This window comes from Eumetopias jubatus, unplaced genomic scaffold (genome assembly GCF_037043125.1).
Source record: "Eumetopias jubatus isolate StellerSeaLion01/CBP00866 unplaced genomic scaffold, mEumJub1_p1.0 scaffold_5, whole genome shotgun sequence".
Taxonomy (NCBI): Eukaryota; Metazoa; Chordata; class Mammalia; order Carnivora; family Otariidae; genus Eumetopias; species Eumetopias jubatus.
In genome coordinates this window covers 106,080,262-106,098,712 of record NW_028274811.1, presented here as the reverse complement: position 1 = coordinate 106,098,712, position 18,451 = coordinate 106,080,262, and the positions used below count along the sequence as shown (strand labels likewise).

Sequence of the window (18,451 nt, the reverse complement as noted above, 5' to 3'; positions counted from 1 at the left end):
ACAGCACAGCTTCTGTGTCCACGCTCTTGCCAAGTCAAACGTCCGAGGGGAGAAATTGCTGACTCAAAGGGAAAGCAAAATCTTCAAGCTTTTGCTGTATTTTGCCAAAATAGGCACATTTGTTCCAGCCATTTGCAAGTTCCATTTCTAAATTATCAAGTAATATTTATTGTAGAAAATCAGGAATATATAGAAAAGCACAGTTTTTCTCTCTCACCATCTTTCCCTCCAGGGGTAACACTTCTAGCATTTTGATGTATTTCCTTGTAATTTTTCTACGCTTTCGCGCTTTCAGCATACGCAATATGCATAAATTATGTGTGTGTGTAATTTTTATCCCATTTCATTAAATGTAGCACGGATGTTATGCAGCTGCTAAATAATGCAGTACGGATGCCCTTGCATTTCTGTGGCCATTCCTCTGCTTCTGGCTGCTTGGGTTGTTCCTGATTTCTCTTGACAGCAGTAGCACTGAGATGAGCAGCCTTCTGCGTGTTCTTCTGACACGCTGCATAGCCCCTTTTGAGTCTTTCTTCTCCAAAGCCTCCCCTTTTGGTGTTCTCCTGGTAGTTTTATTTTTCCTCCTCTCCTCCGTGCCACCCTCACCCACCAAGCACTCCGAGACGCTGCCAGCAGGTTTTCCTTCACTGGCTTTTGAGCCCTCTGCACCTCTGCTTCCCAGCCCTGAGCTCTCCCCTTCTTCCAGCCCGGGCTCCGGGTCTCAATGCTGGCTCTTCCCCCATTCTGCAAGTTTGTGTCCGTGAACTCAGATGCCACCAGGGGCACCTCTCACCTAAGGTGGGAGAGTCTGGCACACACCCTGCAGAGCACGGGGACAGAATGGGACTAAGGGGGATGTGACCTTCGTGGTCCTCTAGTCCAGGCCCTTATGTGTCAGGTGTGACTTCTCCACAGTCACGGCAGCTGTGAGCCAAGGGAAGCTGCTTTCAGCCTCGTTGTTCAGGCCCCCGTCAGCCTTGCTGTGCATTTGACAAAAGGAGGAAAACATGTCAGCATTCGAGAAGCTATTAAATGGACCAGCATATCAAGAGTCGGCCTGGTGACCTGCTTATAGGGCATTGTCAGGCAAAAATGTGTTCTGAATGAAGTCACCAGTGGCTCCTTGGGAATCTGTGTGTTGTTTTAGCTTCCTTGGGGAAAGAAGTGAATAGTTTCATGTTCATTCAACACCAAGCTGGTATTCTCATGTCCCTGTGATGTGCTAGACCCCAGGGATGCAGCAACAAGCAGCGCTCAGCCCTTTCTCGCAGGAAGCATCTAAATGTGTAGATGTTGTGGTCAGATCTGCCTTCAGACCCTGTCTCTGCAACCTATTAGCTGTGTGACCTTAGCAGGCTGGCTAACCTCTCTGGGCCTCTAATTCCTTGTCTGTGCAGTAAGATCATTGTGTAAACTTGACTCATGAGATTATTGTGAGAATTGAAGAAAATACTTGGGAATGCCCTACGCATAGACTCCAGCCCACAGTAAGGACTCAGCAAGCGGCCACCATAATAACCTACTACAGGGTGTTCTGAATTCTACAGAGAAATCAGATTTTTAGTTGAAATTAGATTTATGTCTCCTTTCTTCAATTGAAGACACGTGGGTTTTGAAAGAGAAGGTATTCCTACAGGATGTGCGTGTGTGTGTGCACAGACCTCCTTTTTTAATTTTTTTTGTTTTGTTTTGTTTTTAAAGCTTTTCCAATGGTCATGATAGGCTTCTGTGCTCTGCTCCTTCTCACTCTAGGTAATGGGTTTTGGTCTCTACCTGATGGATGGAAACGTCAGTAACATTTACAAACTGGATGCCAAGAAGAGAATCAACCTCAGCAAAATTGATAAGTTCTTTAAGGTCAGTATCTGAGGGTGGGGCTGGGCTGCAGAGTGCTCTCTCTGGGGAAAGGGAAGAAATCAGCTTGTTGATGGAACGGCAGCTCTAAAGACCCCAAGAGGAGGAGGCAGATAGAATGACAGGGCCTCCAGCCACCCTCTGTAGAAGGTGCTACACTATCGAAGGCTGTCGCGTTAAAGTCAAACATGCTCTCGAGTCTCTGGATTTGGCTGTGAGAGGCCTTACAATTTTTTCTGCATATTGCTTTTTCTCTTTCCTGAAATCCCTTGCTATCTAAAGAAAGAGATGCATCCCAGAAAACAGCACCTGCTTTAATTTTCCATATAAATCAGAGCTCACAGAAGCAGGAGGATTAAAGACTGGATTTTAAATTGAAAGTCACAGCCTCTCCTGGTCCACGGGGGGCTCCCTCGGCTCACCCCTGCCTCTGGGCACAAGGCCTCATCACAGTCCATTATATACCCAGACCTTTGCAGTGCCTCAGACATTTGATCTTCTGGCCCCAAATTTTTTAAAATAAAACCTTGGGGTTAAATGAAGCCTTTGAGGTTTTCATGAAGGGATTTCCTGCTTTGAAATTGAATTCCATGGTGTCGGTTTATACTAGCATTGGGCACTCCAGGCATGGAGTGGAGCCTCAGAGGTCAGACATGGAAACACCAGGCTTAACATTAAAAGTGGAACCCCTCAAAAGTGTGGCATGGGGGACACTGGGCTGGGCCTAGATCCCACTGACTTTTCCAGGTTAAGGGGGAAATAAATCACCAAAAGACATCCTGTGGCTTTGCATTTTTTTCAGGGCCAGAACTTTCACTCTGCTCTGGAGCTGCCCCAAATGAAAACAGGGCTCATCTCAGGAGACCTTGCAAAATCTGCCTCTGCCCTCAGTCAGCATGAATGAGATTGGGGTGCAGTTGAGAAATACAACTTTGCCGTAGTCGGTCCTGAGTTTTAGTCTGGCTCTGCCACTTGATAGCTGGATAACTCTGAGAAAAATCACTAAACCTTTCTGAAATGGAGTTCCCCAGCCTGAAAAATGTGAACGCTAAGGTTATCTACTTGCTAGGGTTCCTTTGAGGATTCAGTAGGAAGGACATACGTGAGTCAGAGCCCTGGATTATAGTCCTGGCTCCTTGATTTCTAGCTGACTTGACTTTGTGTGAAAATCACTTGAGCTATCTAAACCTCAGTTTTTTCATCTGTGAAATGGGGATGATAATAGTACTGACCTCACGAAGTATTTATATGGATTGAGATACTGTTTTTTGTTTAATAGACTATTTTTTAGAGCAGTTAAAGTTCACAGCAAAATTGAGCAGAAAGGGCAGTTTTCCCATTTATCCCCTGCCCTCCCCCACCACGCACAGCCTCCCCCATTATCAAAATCTCCCACCAAAGGGATGTGTTCTCTACAATCAGCAAACCTCCACCGACACATCATTATCACCCAAAGTCCATAGCTTACATTAGGGATCACTCTTGGCGCTGTACATTCTATGTGTTCTGATGAAAGCAGAATGACATGTATCCACCACTGTCCTAAGAATCTTCTGGTTTTGAAGCGCTTGACATGGTGCCGACTGCCTGAAGCCAGCAGTCCGCTCCAGCCTCCTCTCCGTTTGTGCTGGTCTTCACTTAGGACTTGTCTGCCCTTTAGTGTTTGGTGTTAGGGTTTCAATTTCTTCACGTTGTAGAGTTTCTCAGGAAGGCCACACCCAGACAGTGGCATCCACGTATCCACTCCTAGTCCAGAGTTCACAGCTGCAAGGATCCACAAATCCCAGGGAAGTTAGAGCAGAAAGAACCTGCCCTGGGAGGCAGGCTGTCTGGCCCTCATCCTTCATCCATTCTGCCTGCTGTGTTACCTTGGACAAATCACTTTGCCCCCTCTGGGCTCAGTTGCTGGAACATGGGTTGGCTGGCGGCACAGGAGGACCTGTATACTGTCTGGGACTCTCTTTGGTTGCAAGATGACCCAGTAGCATGATCAGAAGCAGAACCTAGGGGTTGGCCCAGAGGTACACAAAGGCCTGCTTTCCCCAGTGGAAGGCAGCCTCCCGGCTCCTCCCTCAGTATCTCACGCCTTGTGTTTGCTTCCTTTGCAGCAGCTGCAAGTGGTGCCCCTTTTCGGCGACATGCAGATAGAGCTGGCCAGATACATTAAGACCAGTGCTCACTATGAAGAGAACAAGTCCAAGTGAGTGCCTGCCATAATGTCTCTCGGCTCCCGCGAGGACGCCCAGCCCGGGCAGGGGGCCGAGGGGCCACTTCAGCCCCTCCTCCCTCCCCAGAGCCCTGGGCAGGTGGATTCCATCGCAACACTGGCACCCAGCTGGCCGGAAGGGAACAGCGGAGGGTGCTCTGAGCCCTTTTGTATCTGCCCTTTGCCGCCAGGGTTCAAAAGTGCTCAGAGCACAGCCACGCCCCTTCTCTGTCCTGGCGCTGATCCGTGCTGCCCACAGCGGGACAGCAGGAGCCCTCCTTCCCTCAAGAAGGGGGAGGACTGGCTGGCCCTCAGTGGTCGGGTGGAGCAAGAAGGCATTCTTCAGCATCTCGATTCTCTCCTCAGATTTGTGTCCATGCAGTAAGTATGTGTTTGAGTATATGGTTTGGATGGTTCCACCTGTGAAGTGAGTCGATAGCCTCGCCTTAGACTGTTTTATAAGCCACCGTTCCAGGTAATCTGTGCTAGGACCTGGGATGTCAGTGACGCCATGGCAGGTGGGTGACCACCCAGCTCCAGCCTGGGCCAGCCACTCTGTTGATCTCTGGGGTTGTTAGTAAGGTTCCTTCTGTCTGCATCTTTCCCAAAGCTGATTGAATATGACCTTTCCCTACAGAGAGGGGCTGACTGTCCTTTGGTCAGAAGTGAGGGTTAGCGCCTAAAAAATAGGTAAACGAGTGTCCTTGAACCCCACCAGCCTTGAGCCCCTGCAAGGGAGTCTCACCAAGGAAGCTGGTTTAGTCTTTTCATAACCTCCTGGCTGCTAGTATGTGAGGAGGTTTTTTAGGAAGAGCATGGAACTGAGAAGGCTGAACTCCTTTCCTCAGGTTTCCTGTGTGCATTCTTGACCACCTGAAGTTGGGTGAGAGTGATGATGTGGCCACAGCAGCGTGTCAGAGGTTTGAGTGATAGTGTCCCCATTCCTGTACAAGTAAGCCAAAATAAAAGTCATGCCAAAGTATAAGCATGAGGAAGTCTATCACCAGTCCAAGTATTCTAATGAGAACCACTTCAAGGAGATCCTTTTGAGATATTAAATTTTTTTTAAGATTTTATTTATTTATTTGACAGAGACACAGCAAGAGAGGGAACACAAGCAGGGGGAGTGGGAGAGGGAGAAGCAGGCTTCCCGCCAAGCCAGGGAGCCCGATGCTGGGCTCGATCCCAGGGCCCTGGGATCATGACCTGAGCTGAAGGCAGATGCTTAATGACTGAGCTACCCAGGCGCCCCGAGATATTAAATTTTTCCCAAAATGTTTATCCACTTTGTTTGGTGCCCATGCTTAGTCTGTCTCCTGGGTCACCCAGCACCAGATGACAGAATGAGGGTGAAGGGGGCTATCTTTTTTCTCTTGGGGAAGGAGAGTGAAGACTTTCATTCATTGATTTCCTTTCCATTTTAGGATGGTTTTCCCAATGATATCTTTCCAAAGAGTTAAGGAGAAAGGAGAAGGGCAAGGGGAGCAACGGGGGGTGGGGAGAGAGGGAGGGTGGGAGGGAGAACGTGCCCGCAGTACCTCTCAGAACACACGTTACCCATCACCATGGAGTCCTTAATGTTGCCTGATCACTGTTGAAAAAGAGGCAGGATCCCTGTGAGTTTCCCCAGTCCCACCCTAACGGCCCCACCAAAGCCAGCTTCACCCTCAGGATGCCAGTGCTGACAGTCAGTAGGCAGATTTGGGGAGGTTGCCCACCTTGCCTTTTCTTCGCTCGGTTTCCAGCTCTTTGTAGCCCTAGAGAGGCTCCTCACTCGTATAACTGGTAAGTACTGTGGACACAAGTTACCTGGAAAAGTCTGTGATTGGATCTTAGAGGAGGAAGATTATTCCACTCAGCCTGTGGCAGTCTTTCTTGCTGGTGACTGGGTCACTTGTTGGGTCCACCTAGGGGAGCTGGCCATGCTTGACTGAGCACCAGGAGCAACTAGTGAGTGGAAGGAGCCTATCCCACTGAGGCACGTCAGGCCAGAACCTGCTCCAACCCTGTGATTTTCTGCCCAGGTGGACATGTACCCAGAGCAGCATCAGCCCCCAGTACAACATCTGCGAGCAGATGGTTCAGATCCGGGACGACCACATCCGCTTCATCTCTGAACTCGCTCGCTACAGCAACAGTGAGGTAAGCTCACTCTGGCTGCTGGGATGGAGGCCTGTGGGGGCTCAGGGTACGAAGGGGCAGTGACCAGCCAGGAAGGAAATGATCCCAGGGATGATGGAGAGCAGGAGTAGAGGCAATACACATCGGAGGCAAGAGGGCCGAGGGGCCGAGAGCATGGATTTTAGAGCCAGACAGAACTGGATTTAATTCTGGTTCAGCCACTGACCTTCAGAAGTTATTCACAATCTCTGTGCCTCAGTTTCCTCATCTGTAAAATGGGGGTAATAGTATCTGGAAAGGTTCATTGAGAGGATTAAACAGTAGGATGCATGGAAGATGCATCCTGCCCAGCAGATTACAGTGGCCCAGTAATGGTTCATCTGCACATGATCCCAGCCATTTCCACCCTGGACGGCAAAAGAAACAGTTCTGAACACGCATGCTCAGAGCACTATCTGAGTATTTTAAAAATACACAATAATAAATAATCATTGTGACACATCAGAAAATGCAGTTAGGGACAGAGAAGGCCATGATATCTCTTATAATCCCACCAATTACATTTTTACTGACGTTACATTTTTCTTCTTTTTTTTTAAATATGGAAATATAGTCAATGCACAAACCTCAGAAAAAATACAAATATACAAAGGAGGGAAATCAGTCATGTAAAATTCTACCAACCAGAACAAATTGTGATTAATATTTGGGTTTATATATCCTCCTGGACTCTTCCCATACATACTCTTCTAGTAAATGTATATGTTGGTTTGATAAACACAGCCCCCCCCACCCCCACTTGATTTGAACCTGCCTGACTCTGCACTATCCCACGTTTACTCACTGGTTCCACCATGTGGCTGGCAGCCATAGTGCACATGCTTTCCAAACCCAAATTCTGAAAATGTCTTTGATCAAAGGGCAGCATATTTGAAATGAGGACAGTCAGACAAGTGCACACGGTGTGGTCATTAGACAGGTGGCCCATGTTCTTATGAGGGCTCCTGAAAGACATGGACCAAGGTCAAACCCCAACCTTTAGCCTTCTTAACCATATGTGGCAATCATCTGAGCTAAAGCTATGGGAGTAATTTCAGAGCCGGGGCCTCCTTCATCCTTGTCAAGTTTTGGTGGGATCTAAGAGTGAATCTGGCTTCAAGTGGTTTTTTAAGTTGTACATTTTACACATGTGTATCCACAGACAATTCTTGTTACTTGCAGTAATTATATTCTGTATAGTGGGCATGAACATTGGATCAGCAAATACTGAACCATTGCTCCTCGAAGAAGTACAGAGTTAAATTCCTGTGAACTTCTGGTCACAACATTTTCATAGGCTGACCAATGTATAACCTTGTTTTCTGTGTGTTTCTATTTAAAGATACCATATGTAATAGATATTGTTTATTCATAGACATTAACTCACATGCAACAGTACTATGACTTAACGTCCAGACAAAGCTTATCTAAAACACGTGCTTTTCCTCTAAGGCACATCATAGCCTTCTTGCAGTTAGGATCACTACACAGAACTCTAGCACTACATTTGGGGCCATTTTAAATAGTGAAATCACCAGTAAAAAGTACAAGAATATGGAAAACGTGGCATTAAATAAACCATGAAAAGGACAGGTATACAGCATGATTGCTGAAACAAGAAGGCAGAGATTCACCATGTTCACCCTCAGCTGGGACATGACTCAGATTTTTCACCATTCTGCACATAACCTGTGAATGACCAGTAAAGGGACTGCAAGTATTGACTTGGAGATTACAAATAAATTTTAGGGAGACAAATTCACAAATACAGAACCCACAAATAATGAGGACTGACTCTATATGTAGATACATATATGTACCTACATACACGTATGCACGTATACATATATGAGGGTATGCATGTGCGTGCACGTATGCACGTATGCGTATATGAGTGCACACATGTGTGTGCACGTATGCATATATACACATATGCATGGACGTAGATGTATGCACATATATCTATATGCACATGCATACATCCATACTGCCTTATGGAATAATACACATTCAAATAGACGTTTGTCCAGCACTTTTCAGTTGGTGTGTCATATCTAATTAATGAGCTGTGAAATTAATTTAGTGACATGATGAGCATTGTGTATGACATAGAATAGACAATCAGAGGAATTCTCATGTGTTAAGAGTAAAGTTGCTTCATGAAAAGCGTTGGTTCATATATATATATTTAAGATCTCTATGCAGGTATGTGTTCCTGAGTCACTCTGGGGTGTGCACTTCCTACTGTAATTAGCAGTTTAAAAACTTTGAAAGCCGCCTCCCTGCAGTATAACAGGGTAGTTGTGAGTGGGGCTACGGCGTCACACCACCTGAGTTTAAACCCTCAGTCATTTACAAGCCAAGTGGCCTTCAACAAAGAACTTGTCTGAACCTCAGTTTATCTATCCAGGGGGTATAATAATAGCACCTCCCTTGTATTATTCTTGGGGGAATCAGTGAAATAATGTCTAAACGTGCCAGGCACATACATGGTGAGCGTGACGGCCCATGTTCCCCAGGTGGTGACAGGCTCCGGGCTGGACAGCCAGAAGTCAGACGAGGAATACCGCGAACTCTTTGACCTGGCCCTGCGGGGCCTGCAGCTTTTATCCAAGTGGAGCGCCCACGTCATGGAGGTGGTAGGTGTCCTGAAGGCAGAGGGCCTGCCCCTCCCCGGGCCCCTCCAGCCTGACCTCTGTGCACATGGACTCTTGTCTGCCTCTGCCTCTTCCCAGCACTCTTCTTTTAACAGCCTACTGAGATATAATTCGCACACTGTACCATTCACTCACTGAAAATGTAGATTCATTGGTTTTTAGTATATTTGCAGAATTGTGCAACTACGGTCAAATTTAGAATCTTTTTATCAGTTCCAAAAGAAACCCTGTGCAATCAACCCCCATTCCCGACCCCCACAACCCTAAGTAAGCTGTCTTCTGTCTCTAAAGATCTCCCTCTTCTGGATGTTTCCCATAAGTAGAATTACATACTATGTGGTTATTTGTGTCCAGCCTCTTTCACTTCATGCCTTCAAGAACCATGATCCACGTTAGAGCGTGAATCAGAACTTCATTCCCTCTTATGACTGAGTCACACTCCCCTGCATGGACACACCACGTTTGGTTTTTCCCTTCATCCACTGATGGACCTTTGGGTTCTTCCTGTCTCCCCAGTACTCCTGGAAGCTGGTTCACCCCACTGACAAGTTCTGCAACAAGGACTGCCCTGGCACGGCGGAGGAGTATGAGAGAGCCACGCGCTACAACTACACCAGTGAGGAGAAGTTTGCCTTTGTCGAGGTGGGTGCTGACTCCCTGCATTACGCCCTACCCCGAGGCTGCTGCTTGGTGTTGATCCTGGTTCCGGGAGTGCCTCTGAGCACGATGGCAGCCATGGTCCTCCTTGTGCGTCTACTTCCCTATCTTCCTCCTCCCGCCTGAATTCATCTCTGTCAAAAGTTACCCTTCAGGGGCGCCTGAGTGTTGCAGTCAGTTAAGCGATCCACTCTTGGTTCCAGTTCAGGTCGTGATCTCTAGGTGGGGGATGGAGCCCTGCGTCGGGCTCCATGCTCAGCACAGGGTCTGCTCGGGAGTCTCTCTCCCTCTCCCTCTGCCGCTCCTGCTCGTGCTCTCTTTCTCTCTAAATCAATAAATCCTAAAAAAAAAAGTTACCATTCAGAAATGATTAGAAACTCATTCTGTTCCCAAGAATCCAAGGGAAAGCATTCACTCCACTAGAAAAATGGGCAAAAGGAAACCAACAACAGAAACAAGGACAAAACCAATGACTAAAAGAGATAAGAAAAATGCCCAAACTGATGAATGATCAAAGAACTACAGGTGGAAACCAAGATGAGATGAGTTGTCAGATTTAGTGTCTCATTTTCTTACCTTTTCTGTCTTATTGTCCATCACTTATTTTTGTTCTGTTTTATGGGATATTTCCTGAAGTTCAACTCCTTATTAGTATTTTTTATTGTGCCTATTATATTTTTAATGTCCAGAAGCTCCATCTTGTTCTCTGAATGTTCCTTTTAGAAGACCCCGTTCTTGTGCCATGCGTTTGATAGCTTCATGAGGATAGTATAGTATTTTTATTATCTTTATTGAGGTATAATTTATATTCAGTAAACTGTATCCACTTAAAGCCAAGAGTTTTGATCATTGTATACGCCCTGTGAAACAAAAAAGATTGGATGCAGAACATTCTGTGCTCTCTTTGGCAGCACATGTACTAAAATTGGAACAGTATAGAGAAGGTTAGCGTGAACCCTCTGCAAGAATGACATACAAATTCACAAAGCATTCCCTTTAAAAAAAAAAAAAATGCAGAACATTTCCATCTCCCCTTAAAGACTTCGTGTTGCTTACCATCCATCCTCCCACCATCCTTGGGCCTGATCACTTTTTTTTTTTTTTTTGGTCACTATAGATTTGTTGGCATTTTTTATCATTTTGTTTGGTTGGTATTTTTTTGTTTGGCTTCTTTTACTCACCATCATAATTTTGAGTTTTATCCCTATTGTTCTGTGTATCAATAGTTTGTTTCATTTATTGTTGAGTATTATTCCATTGTATGGATATATACTGTAATTTGCTTACCCATTCAACTGTTGATAAACATTGGGCCATTTCCAGCTTTGGGCTAGTATGAATAAACTTGCTTTAAAGATTTGAGTATAAGTCTTTGTATAGATGTAGGTTTTTATTTCTCTTGGAATGGTCATATTATAGGTGACTTAACTTTTTAAGGAACTGCCAAATGGTTTTCGAAAGTGGAGGTACCATTTTATATTCCCACCAACTGTATATGAGAGTACTATTGCTCTACACCCTCAGTCCTTGATTCTATCATTTTATTAATTTTAGTCATTCTAATGGCTATTTAGTGAAAGCTCATTGGAGTTTTAATTTGCATTTCCCTGAAGACTGATGATATTGAGCATCTTTTCATGTGCTTATTGGCCACTCATATAGCTTCCTTTGTGAAATCCTGTCTTCTGAAATCTTTTGCCCATTTTTTAAATTGGGTTTCTGTCTTCTTCATATTGAATTGTGAGAATTCTTTATATGTTGTAGATACAAGTCCCTAGTCATATATATGTTGTAAATATTTTTTCTAATTGGTGACTTTGCCTTTTCATTTTCTTAGGGGTACCTTTTGAAGAACACTGTTTTTTAATTTTGATAAAGTCCAACTTACCAATTATTTTATGGTTTGTGATTTTTGTGTTCTAGCTAAGAAATCTCTGCCTAGCCCAGAGTTGCAAAGATTTTTCCCTTAGGTGTAACAGATCCGCACACCCTGCTGTATTTGGAATTATTCTGAAACCTCTCCATCATCTCTTCCTTACTTTGTCTCATTATTTCCTAGTTAACGCCTCTAGCCAGGAGCCCAGGTGCTTTTGTGATGTAATGTTCCCTTAAGGCTTCTGTCCCATTGTTTCTCTACAATAAAGCTTCTCTCCCGCGAAACCACTATACTTGTTGGTTCTCCTCACTGCCTGAACTTTGTTCTCACCATTTCCTCTAACCTCAGATGTTCTATTTATTCTTTTAAGGTTTAGAGGGAAGAAAAAAATCTTAGCTTGTAAACTCATTCATTGCCTTATTCGTTCCTTTTCAACAAAAATGTTCTGACGGCTCACTGCAGGCCCAGGCGGTGGGCATAGGGCGTGCACAGCATTGCTGGGCCTTGCCCCGGCAGCACTTACAGCCTGGTGCAGAGCGTGGAAGTCCAGCACGTCATGATGATGTGTGGTCATGTCATCAGATCTGACACATCATGTCAGGAGGCTAATACGGCTTGTGCTGTCCCCTCTGAATTCTGACTCACCCTAGATATTGGCACTTGTGGCTGACAGGGGCCAAAGGATCAGGCATGTTGCTGGTGACGCTAGACTAGGGATGTGACTTCCACCCAAGACTTCTTATTCCTCCTTCGCCCCATTAAACTCACCTACTGGGAAACCGACAAAGTAACTGCAGAAACACATGCCTCTCTTCCTTGGGATGGGGAGGGAAGGGTGATTGCACGAAGAGAGGAACCCAGAAGAGAAGGCGCATGCTCCAAGGCGGGCCAGGATATACTCATCACAAATACCTGTCTCCCCGTCTCTGCAGCCAGATGAGTAGGTGAAGGGGCAGGGGGGAAGGAGGCAAACAGAAGAACAGAGGTTTTCCCTCACCTGAGACTTCTACAGAGATTTTATGTCATAGGAGGAAGCTCTGTGGACTCAAACAGCAAATGACCGAATTATTTCAAAAGCAAAGATTGTCAAAACCCTATAGAAAGTGTTATGGTCAAACAAAGTTCTATTTGATACGGTCTGTGGGCTCATGGTGTGTAGAGAGGCCTCTGGAAGTCAGAGTGGTCCACAAAGTGTGGTCCATGAACTGGCTGCTCTTTGTCGGCAGTCACACTAAGCTAGGGAGCTGGAGCCAGAGTGAAAGTGAGCTGCGCCGAGAAGCACGCTGTGCCGTTTAGCTAACATCTGTGCCTGTAGTGGACTTTCCTTGTGAAGGAAGCAGTGCACTCATTTCCATTTGGGCACACGTTTCTTACCTTGCTGTGAACTGGCACTTTGAGTAGCGCTGGCCTCTGGCTTCTGGACCGCTCAGGCAGCACCCTCCCTGCAGTGTGGTGAAGGGTGCTGGACGGATAGGTAAAAGCTGAGGCACAGTGAGCCTGACCTTGATCTGTGCCTGGCCAGGTGATCGCCATGATCAAAGGCCTCCAGGTCCTCATGGGCAGGATGGAGAGCGTCTTCAACCAGGCCATCAGGAACACCATCTACGCGGCCCTGCAGGACTTTGCCCAAGTGACGCTGCGCGAGCCCCTGAGACAAGCCGTGCGGAAGAAGAAGAACGTCCTTATCAGGTGGGTCTTCAGATGGCCCTTTCCAGGGGTCACATAAAAAATCAGAGGTGCTATGTGCAGAACACAGGGGAAGTTCCTGGCTCAGTCAGCTTCCAGCACCGCCTCTGCACACACACTGAACCCTTCTAGCAAGTTCCCACAAGTTCTAGGATGCCTTCTTAGGAGACTGGACATTTGAAATGAATCAAACCTCAGTCTCTGGGTTTGAAGCCTGTATCCACCACTAGCTGTGTGTACCTGGTCAAGTAACATACTTTCTCTGAACCTCAGTTTTCCTCATTTGTAAAATGTGGAATACACTGGTTGTTGGGATGATAAAGTGATATAATCAGTGTGTAGACCTGAGCACACAGCAGCACAGAGTAAGTATGCAACAAATGTAAGCTATTATTAAAACTTCAAACATACGGAGATGTAATTGGACTAATGAAGCTCCCCTGGAATGAGAAAGAAAAATAGCCAGGGGGCATCAGAGTCCCCTGTGGTGCTTACTGAAGAGCAGATTTCTGGACCGTGGCTCAAGCCTGGGAAGCCAGCACCTCTTGGGGTGTGGGTGGGGCCAGAAATGAGCACGCTTCCCCAACGCCCAGGAATTCTAAGACAAGGGGTCCTGGGCCATCACAGACTCTAGAAACAGGCTTGCAGGGCCTCCTTCCAATGCTAAAACCAGGTCTGAGTATCCATTCTTCCTTCCCAGTGTCCTGCAGGCAATTCGAAAAACCATCTGTGACTGGGAGGGGGGCCGAGAGCCCCCCAATGACCCATGCTTGAGAGGGGAAAAGGATCCCAAAGGGGGATTTGACATCAAGGTGCCCCGGCGTGCTGTGGGGCCCTCCAGCACACAGGTAAGTGGCTCCAAGGCCAGCCAGGCCATGGTAGCTCAGGGGCTGGGGGGCCTCAGGCAGGAGGGGCAGGGTCCAGCAGCTGTGCTAGTCTTACTCTGCCATCTTGTTTTAATACAGGAGGGAGGACTACCAGCTTAAGATTCAGGAGACCTGGGTTCTAGTTCTAGAAACCCGTGTGACCTCGGGCACGTTACACAGTCTCTTTGTGCCTCAGTTGTCTAATCTGGCAAATGGGGGTCATACCAGGACGGGCTGTCTCCTAGCCCTGTGAAGTATAGATTCCAAAGTGCAGGAGGAATTTAAAGTAGAATCTATATGCATCTCTCCTGTTCCTCTTCAGTGAACCCTGGCCCCCTCACCCTGCAGTGACATCCTAGCTTGGGAATTCACGAGTTCTGCCTCTGACATGCTGTGTGATCTTGGGCAAGCACCTTGATCTCTCTGTACTCTGATTATCTTCTCCATTAAGTGAAAATTTTTAAGGAGATCATGTTACTGACAAAACATTATTATCCCCTCAAGTGCACAAGTACCAAAAGCCCTTGACCCCTTAGAGAAAGTCTAGTAATCAGAGATATCCAGAGTTGCTAACCAAAGCTTCAGAACAAGAGGTCACCTGTGATTTATCCAAAGTAGTCAGTAAATTAGCAAAAAAAAAAAAAAGTAAAGAATCTGGGCATCTTGGTTGAATCCTTGCCACTTACTTAAGGATAAGCAATTCCTGGTAGGCTTTTTGAGGTATTAGAAAAAAGCGTAAGGGTCCATTGAACGTTCAGGAGTCTTACAGGAACTCCCCCTTGACATGACCTTTCAGCCTGTCTCAGCTCTGCAGTCGTGAATCTGAACCATCTGAGATGAGCCGTCTGAGGCCCAGCACTGCCCCCCTCCCATGTGTGTGTGTCTGTGTCTGGGCAGGACGGCTTCTCAGCACCGTAATTTCCCTTGGCTTCACAGCCCGTGGGCCAGTGTGCACTAATCTTGCTGGTCTTGGAAATCCCAAGGAAGCTTCTACAGACACTTCTGTGTAATGTCCAGGACCACAGGCCTTTCCAGCCTAGAATATCCGGGAGGGGCTAAGCGGGGCTCTTGGGTGTTTCTGTAAGTCCCAAGACTTGAGTGAGGGAGACACAAGACAAGGCAGAAGGGAAACTGGAAAGGAGGATGAGGGGAAGGGCCAAATAGGCAGACAGGGGGAGAGAAGGAGAGGAGAGGGGTGGAAGGAGTGTTTGTGTAGGTGGTCTGAGAGGGGAGTGTGGCCACGAGTTAACACCCCCCCCCCCACCAAATCCTGTGAGGTGGCACGGATGCATTGAGTAGACTCCTAACAGGCAAAGCTGGAAGAGCCCTTAGAGACAAGCTAGTCCCAGTGCCCTCCTTGTTTTACAGATAGGGAAACTGAGGTCCAGAGAGGGGAAGTGACTTGTCGAAGTCACAAGGTGAGTCACAGGTGGAGGTGGGACAAGAACCCAGGTCTCCTGACTCCCACCCCAGGGCTCCGTGAGGGCCTGCCGAGCACAGTAGACAGGGGCATCTAGCACAGCTGGGATGTTGGCTGATCTGATGAATTAAATGCTCTGTTCAGGTGGAGAAGGTGGGCAAAGAGGTCCCCCTCTTATCGACAGAATGGATTTTCAAATAGAATTTGAAACAAATCAGTCAATTCCACGTAGATGGTACTTGATGAATCCTTTCCTGGATGACTCCAAAGGCCGTCATTAGAACAGTGCTTCTTAGGGATGCTCAGGCCTGCCCCCCGACAGGGTTGGCGAGGGTGGACTGGCCACCGTGGTAGCTCTTGGACCATCACGGAAAGTGCTGTGGCCGGGGCGCTGGGCCCCTCGTCTGTGTGGCTGCACCGCCTGGCCCAGGACCGGGCGCGTGGTGGGGCTGGTCCTCGAGGAGATCCGGAGGCAGCCAGGGCAGATGTGGTGGCAGAGGGAGGTTGGAGCTCCTGAGAGGTGGTCGGCAAGTGGCCCCTAGCAGTCGCGGCGGCTTCCCCACCGTATACAATACCTCTTGCTTTTCTCTCTCTCTCTCTCTCTCCTCTCTCTCCCTCTTCCCTGTCTCTCCTGCCCTCCCGTGCCCTCCTCCTTTCTCCTACCTGTGTCTTAGGCCTGCCAGTGGTCCCCGCGGGCTTTGTTTCACCCCACTGGTGGTACACAGGGCCGAAGAGGCTGCCGCTCCCTGGTATAACACCGCCTGGCTGGGTTGGTTGGGGTACACTTCTCCAGGAGGCAGCAGGAATGGACTAGCCTGGCTCCTCAAGGCCCTTTCCAGCCCTAAGATTCAAAGGCAGATGATGTGGAAAGATCTAGATTAGCACTTGCACCCTTTGCACTTAAGGCCCTCTGTAAGTGGGAGTTGATTGTCTAGTAGACCTCCTGTGTAAGTACCCATCTTCCCCCGCTTTCCGCCCAGGGTTTTGGTAGGCTGTGAGATGCAGCTGGTGCCACCAGAGGGCGCCATCCCTCGGTAATGGATTCAAAGTGCTAAGGGTCAGAAGCTTGAGGTCGGCTGGGTGGGGGGTTTGCTCTGATCAAATCGCATTTCGCAGTTCCTCAAAATGTTAGAGCTGAAGGGAACTGGTTTGAGAAAGCATCTGGTGCAACCCCTTCATGTTAGCAGATAAGAACACTGAGGCCCAGAGTGGGACTTTGTTGCCCAAGGTCACACAGCAAGACAGCAGAAGGGCCTGGCCTTAGACCCAAGTCCGGGGCTCCACCCATGGTGCCACCCAGCCAACCAGTAAAGCAGAGAGTGACTCCAGAGTGATGTGAACTGAGGTTCTCCTCTGATGCCCATGCCCTTGGCCAAGCAGAGCAGGCAAAAACCTGGGCCTTGAAAGACTTGTTATCAGGCCCTGGGCAGAACTTCCTTCCTGGGCTGACCAGTCTCCCTCAATGAGGGTTTACATGTTCCAAATTCACTTCTCCAACCCTAAACTGGTACTTCCTTAAGACAGTGCTTTTTAAGAGCAGACATCTGCAGAAAAAAAGAAAAATATAAATACAGCACAGAGAAACCTTTACCCCAGGGTGGAGGGCCAGCCCCTGACCTTCTCATCTCACTTTCTCTTTCAAGCTATACATGGTGCGGACCATGCTGGAATCACTCATCGCAGACAAGAGCGGCTCCAAGAAGACTCTGAGAAGCAGCCTCGATGGACCCATCGTCCTTGCCATAGAGGACTTCCACAAACAGTCCTTCTTCTTCACGCACCTGCTCAATATCAGTGGTGAGTCACGGTGTCCGGGCAGTGGGGAGAGGATTAGGGTCCCAGATCCCAGACCAACTAAAGCCACTGGACCAAAAGTTGCCAAAAAACGTGGTCATTGACCAAAAGAGGCACATTTTGCTGCCGAGGTAAAAAAATGCACACTTTCTGCTGGGCTTGGAAAGGCCAGGCTCAGTCCAGCTATTCTCACTCCGCTAACTTCGTCTGGTAGACATTTGTGGTTTATTTGTCATGAAGTCTTTAGTACCCTCTACTAAGGACTTTTTTAAAACCAGCAACATACCCACAGACACAACCAGGCATTTGGTCAGCCTTTTGCTTCTAAGCAGCAGCTCTGAGCTGATTAGTCTTGTTGCTCATAGCAAAGGAGGCTTCCAGGCTGCACCCCAACCCTGTGTCCCCCATTCCTGCGCTCCTGTTAGCAGGATGACTGTGCAGGGGGAACAGGGCAGAGGGAAGGAGAGCAGCATCCAGAGACGTGGGAGTGGTAATGCACCTGTTGGTACTGAGAAGGGTGACCTTAATAAACAATCCAGACTTCTCCATCAGAGTGCAGACCAGGGCCCTTCAAGGCTTCTGAGCGGGTAGAAGGCACAATTACCGTGTACAAGGAGGCCCGACGGTAGATCTTCAGGATGGCTTTGTAGGGGGATGATGGAGGTTGTGGGAGCACCTAAAGCTCTAAAGCATCACTGCTCTCCTCCCCCCAGGGCTGCTACTGTGAGCTTAACAAATGCTGTTTTCTAAATAGATGTTAGACTGGCTGTCAGGTACAAGACAGCGGGATCTACTGATCAAGTCGTATTCATGAGTACCTACTCTATTCTCGTTTAGTGGTAAGAAGAACAAAAGCAGTAAGAACCAAGTTAATAACAATAAGAGCAGAGAGCTTTTGGTGCTTCTCGTGTATAACTCACAACTCTTTCCTTTATGCTTTCAGAAGCCCTGCAGCAGTGTTGTGACCTCTCTCAGCTCTGGTTCCGAGAATTCTTCCTGGAGTTAACCATGGGCCGGCGAATCCAGTTCCCAATCGAGATGTCCATGCCCTGGATTCTCACAGACCATATCCTGGAAACCAAAGAACCTTCCATGATGGAGTAAGAGGCAGGATTGGGTCAGCAAGGAGGTTCCCAGGGTGCAGATGGAGGATAGTTTGCTAGGGAGCTCTGTTCTTCCCAGAACTTTCCAGATTAGGCCGCATACCCCACTAGGGAGAACACTCGTGCCAAGGATCAAGTCACACCAGATTTGACTCAGCCTTGCAGATAGGCT

General features: G+C 47.6%; 1 protein-coding gene and 1 non-coding gene across 4 annotated transcripts in view; both read left to right on the top strand.

Moving 5' to 3' along the window:
* The window catches only part of CYFIP2 (cytoplasmic FMR1 interacting protein 2), a 123,060-nt gene that overhangs the window by 35,532 nt on the left and 69,077 nt on the right, over positions 1-18,451 (top strand). For all 3 annotated transcript variants that reach the window (XM_088023482.1, XM_088023483.1, XM_028106535.2), the window contains exons 9-17: positions 1,753-1,857; positions 3,963-4,054; positions 6,085-6,202; positions 8,740-8,859; positions 9,394-9,519; positions 12,933-13,099; positions 13,797-13,944; positions 17,026-17,179; positions 18,120-18,276. In XM_088023482.1, coding sequence (XP_087879608.1) covers positions 1,753-1,857; positions 3,963-4,054; positions 6,085-6,202; positions 8,740-8,859; positions 9,394-9,519; positions 12,933-13,099; positions 13,797-13,944; positions 17,026-17,179; positions 18,120-18,276 — 1,187 coding nt within the window. The remainder of the gene's footprint in view (positions 1-1,752; positions 1,858-3,962; positions 4,055-6,084; positions 6,203-8,739; positions 8,860-9,393; positions 9,520-12,932; positions 13,100-13,796; positions 13,945-17,025; positions 17,180-18,119; positions 18,277-18,451) is intronic.
* Positions 10,430-10,536, top strand: LOC114212004 (U6 spliceosomal RNA). Its single transcript, XR_003609879.1, has one exon. It is a non-coding gene; the product is annotated as a U6 spliceosomal RNA (small nuclear RNA).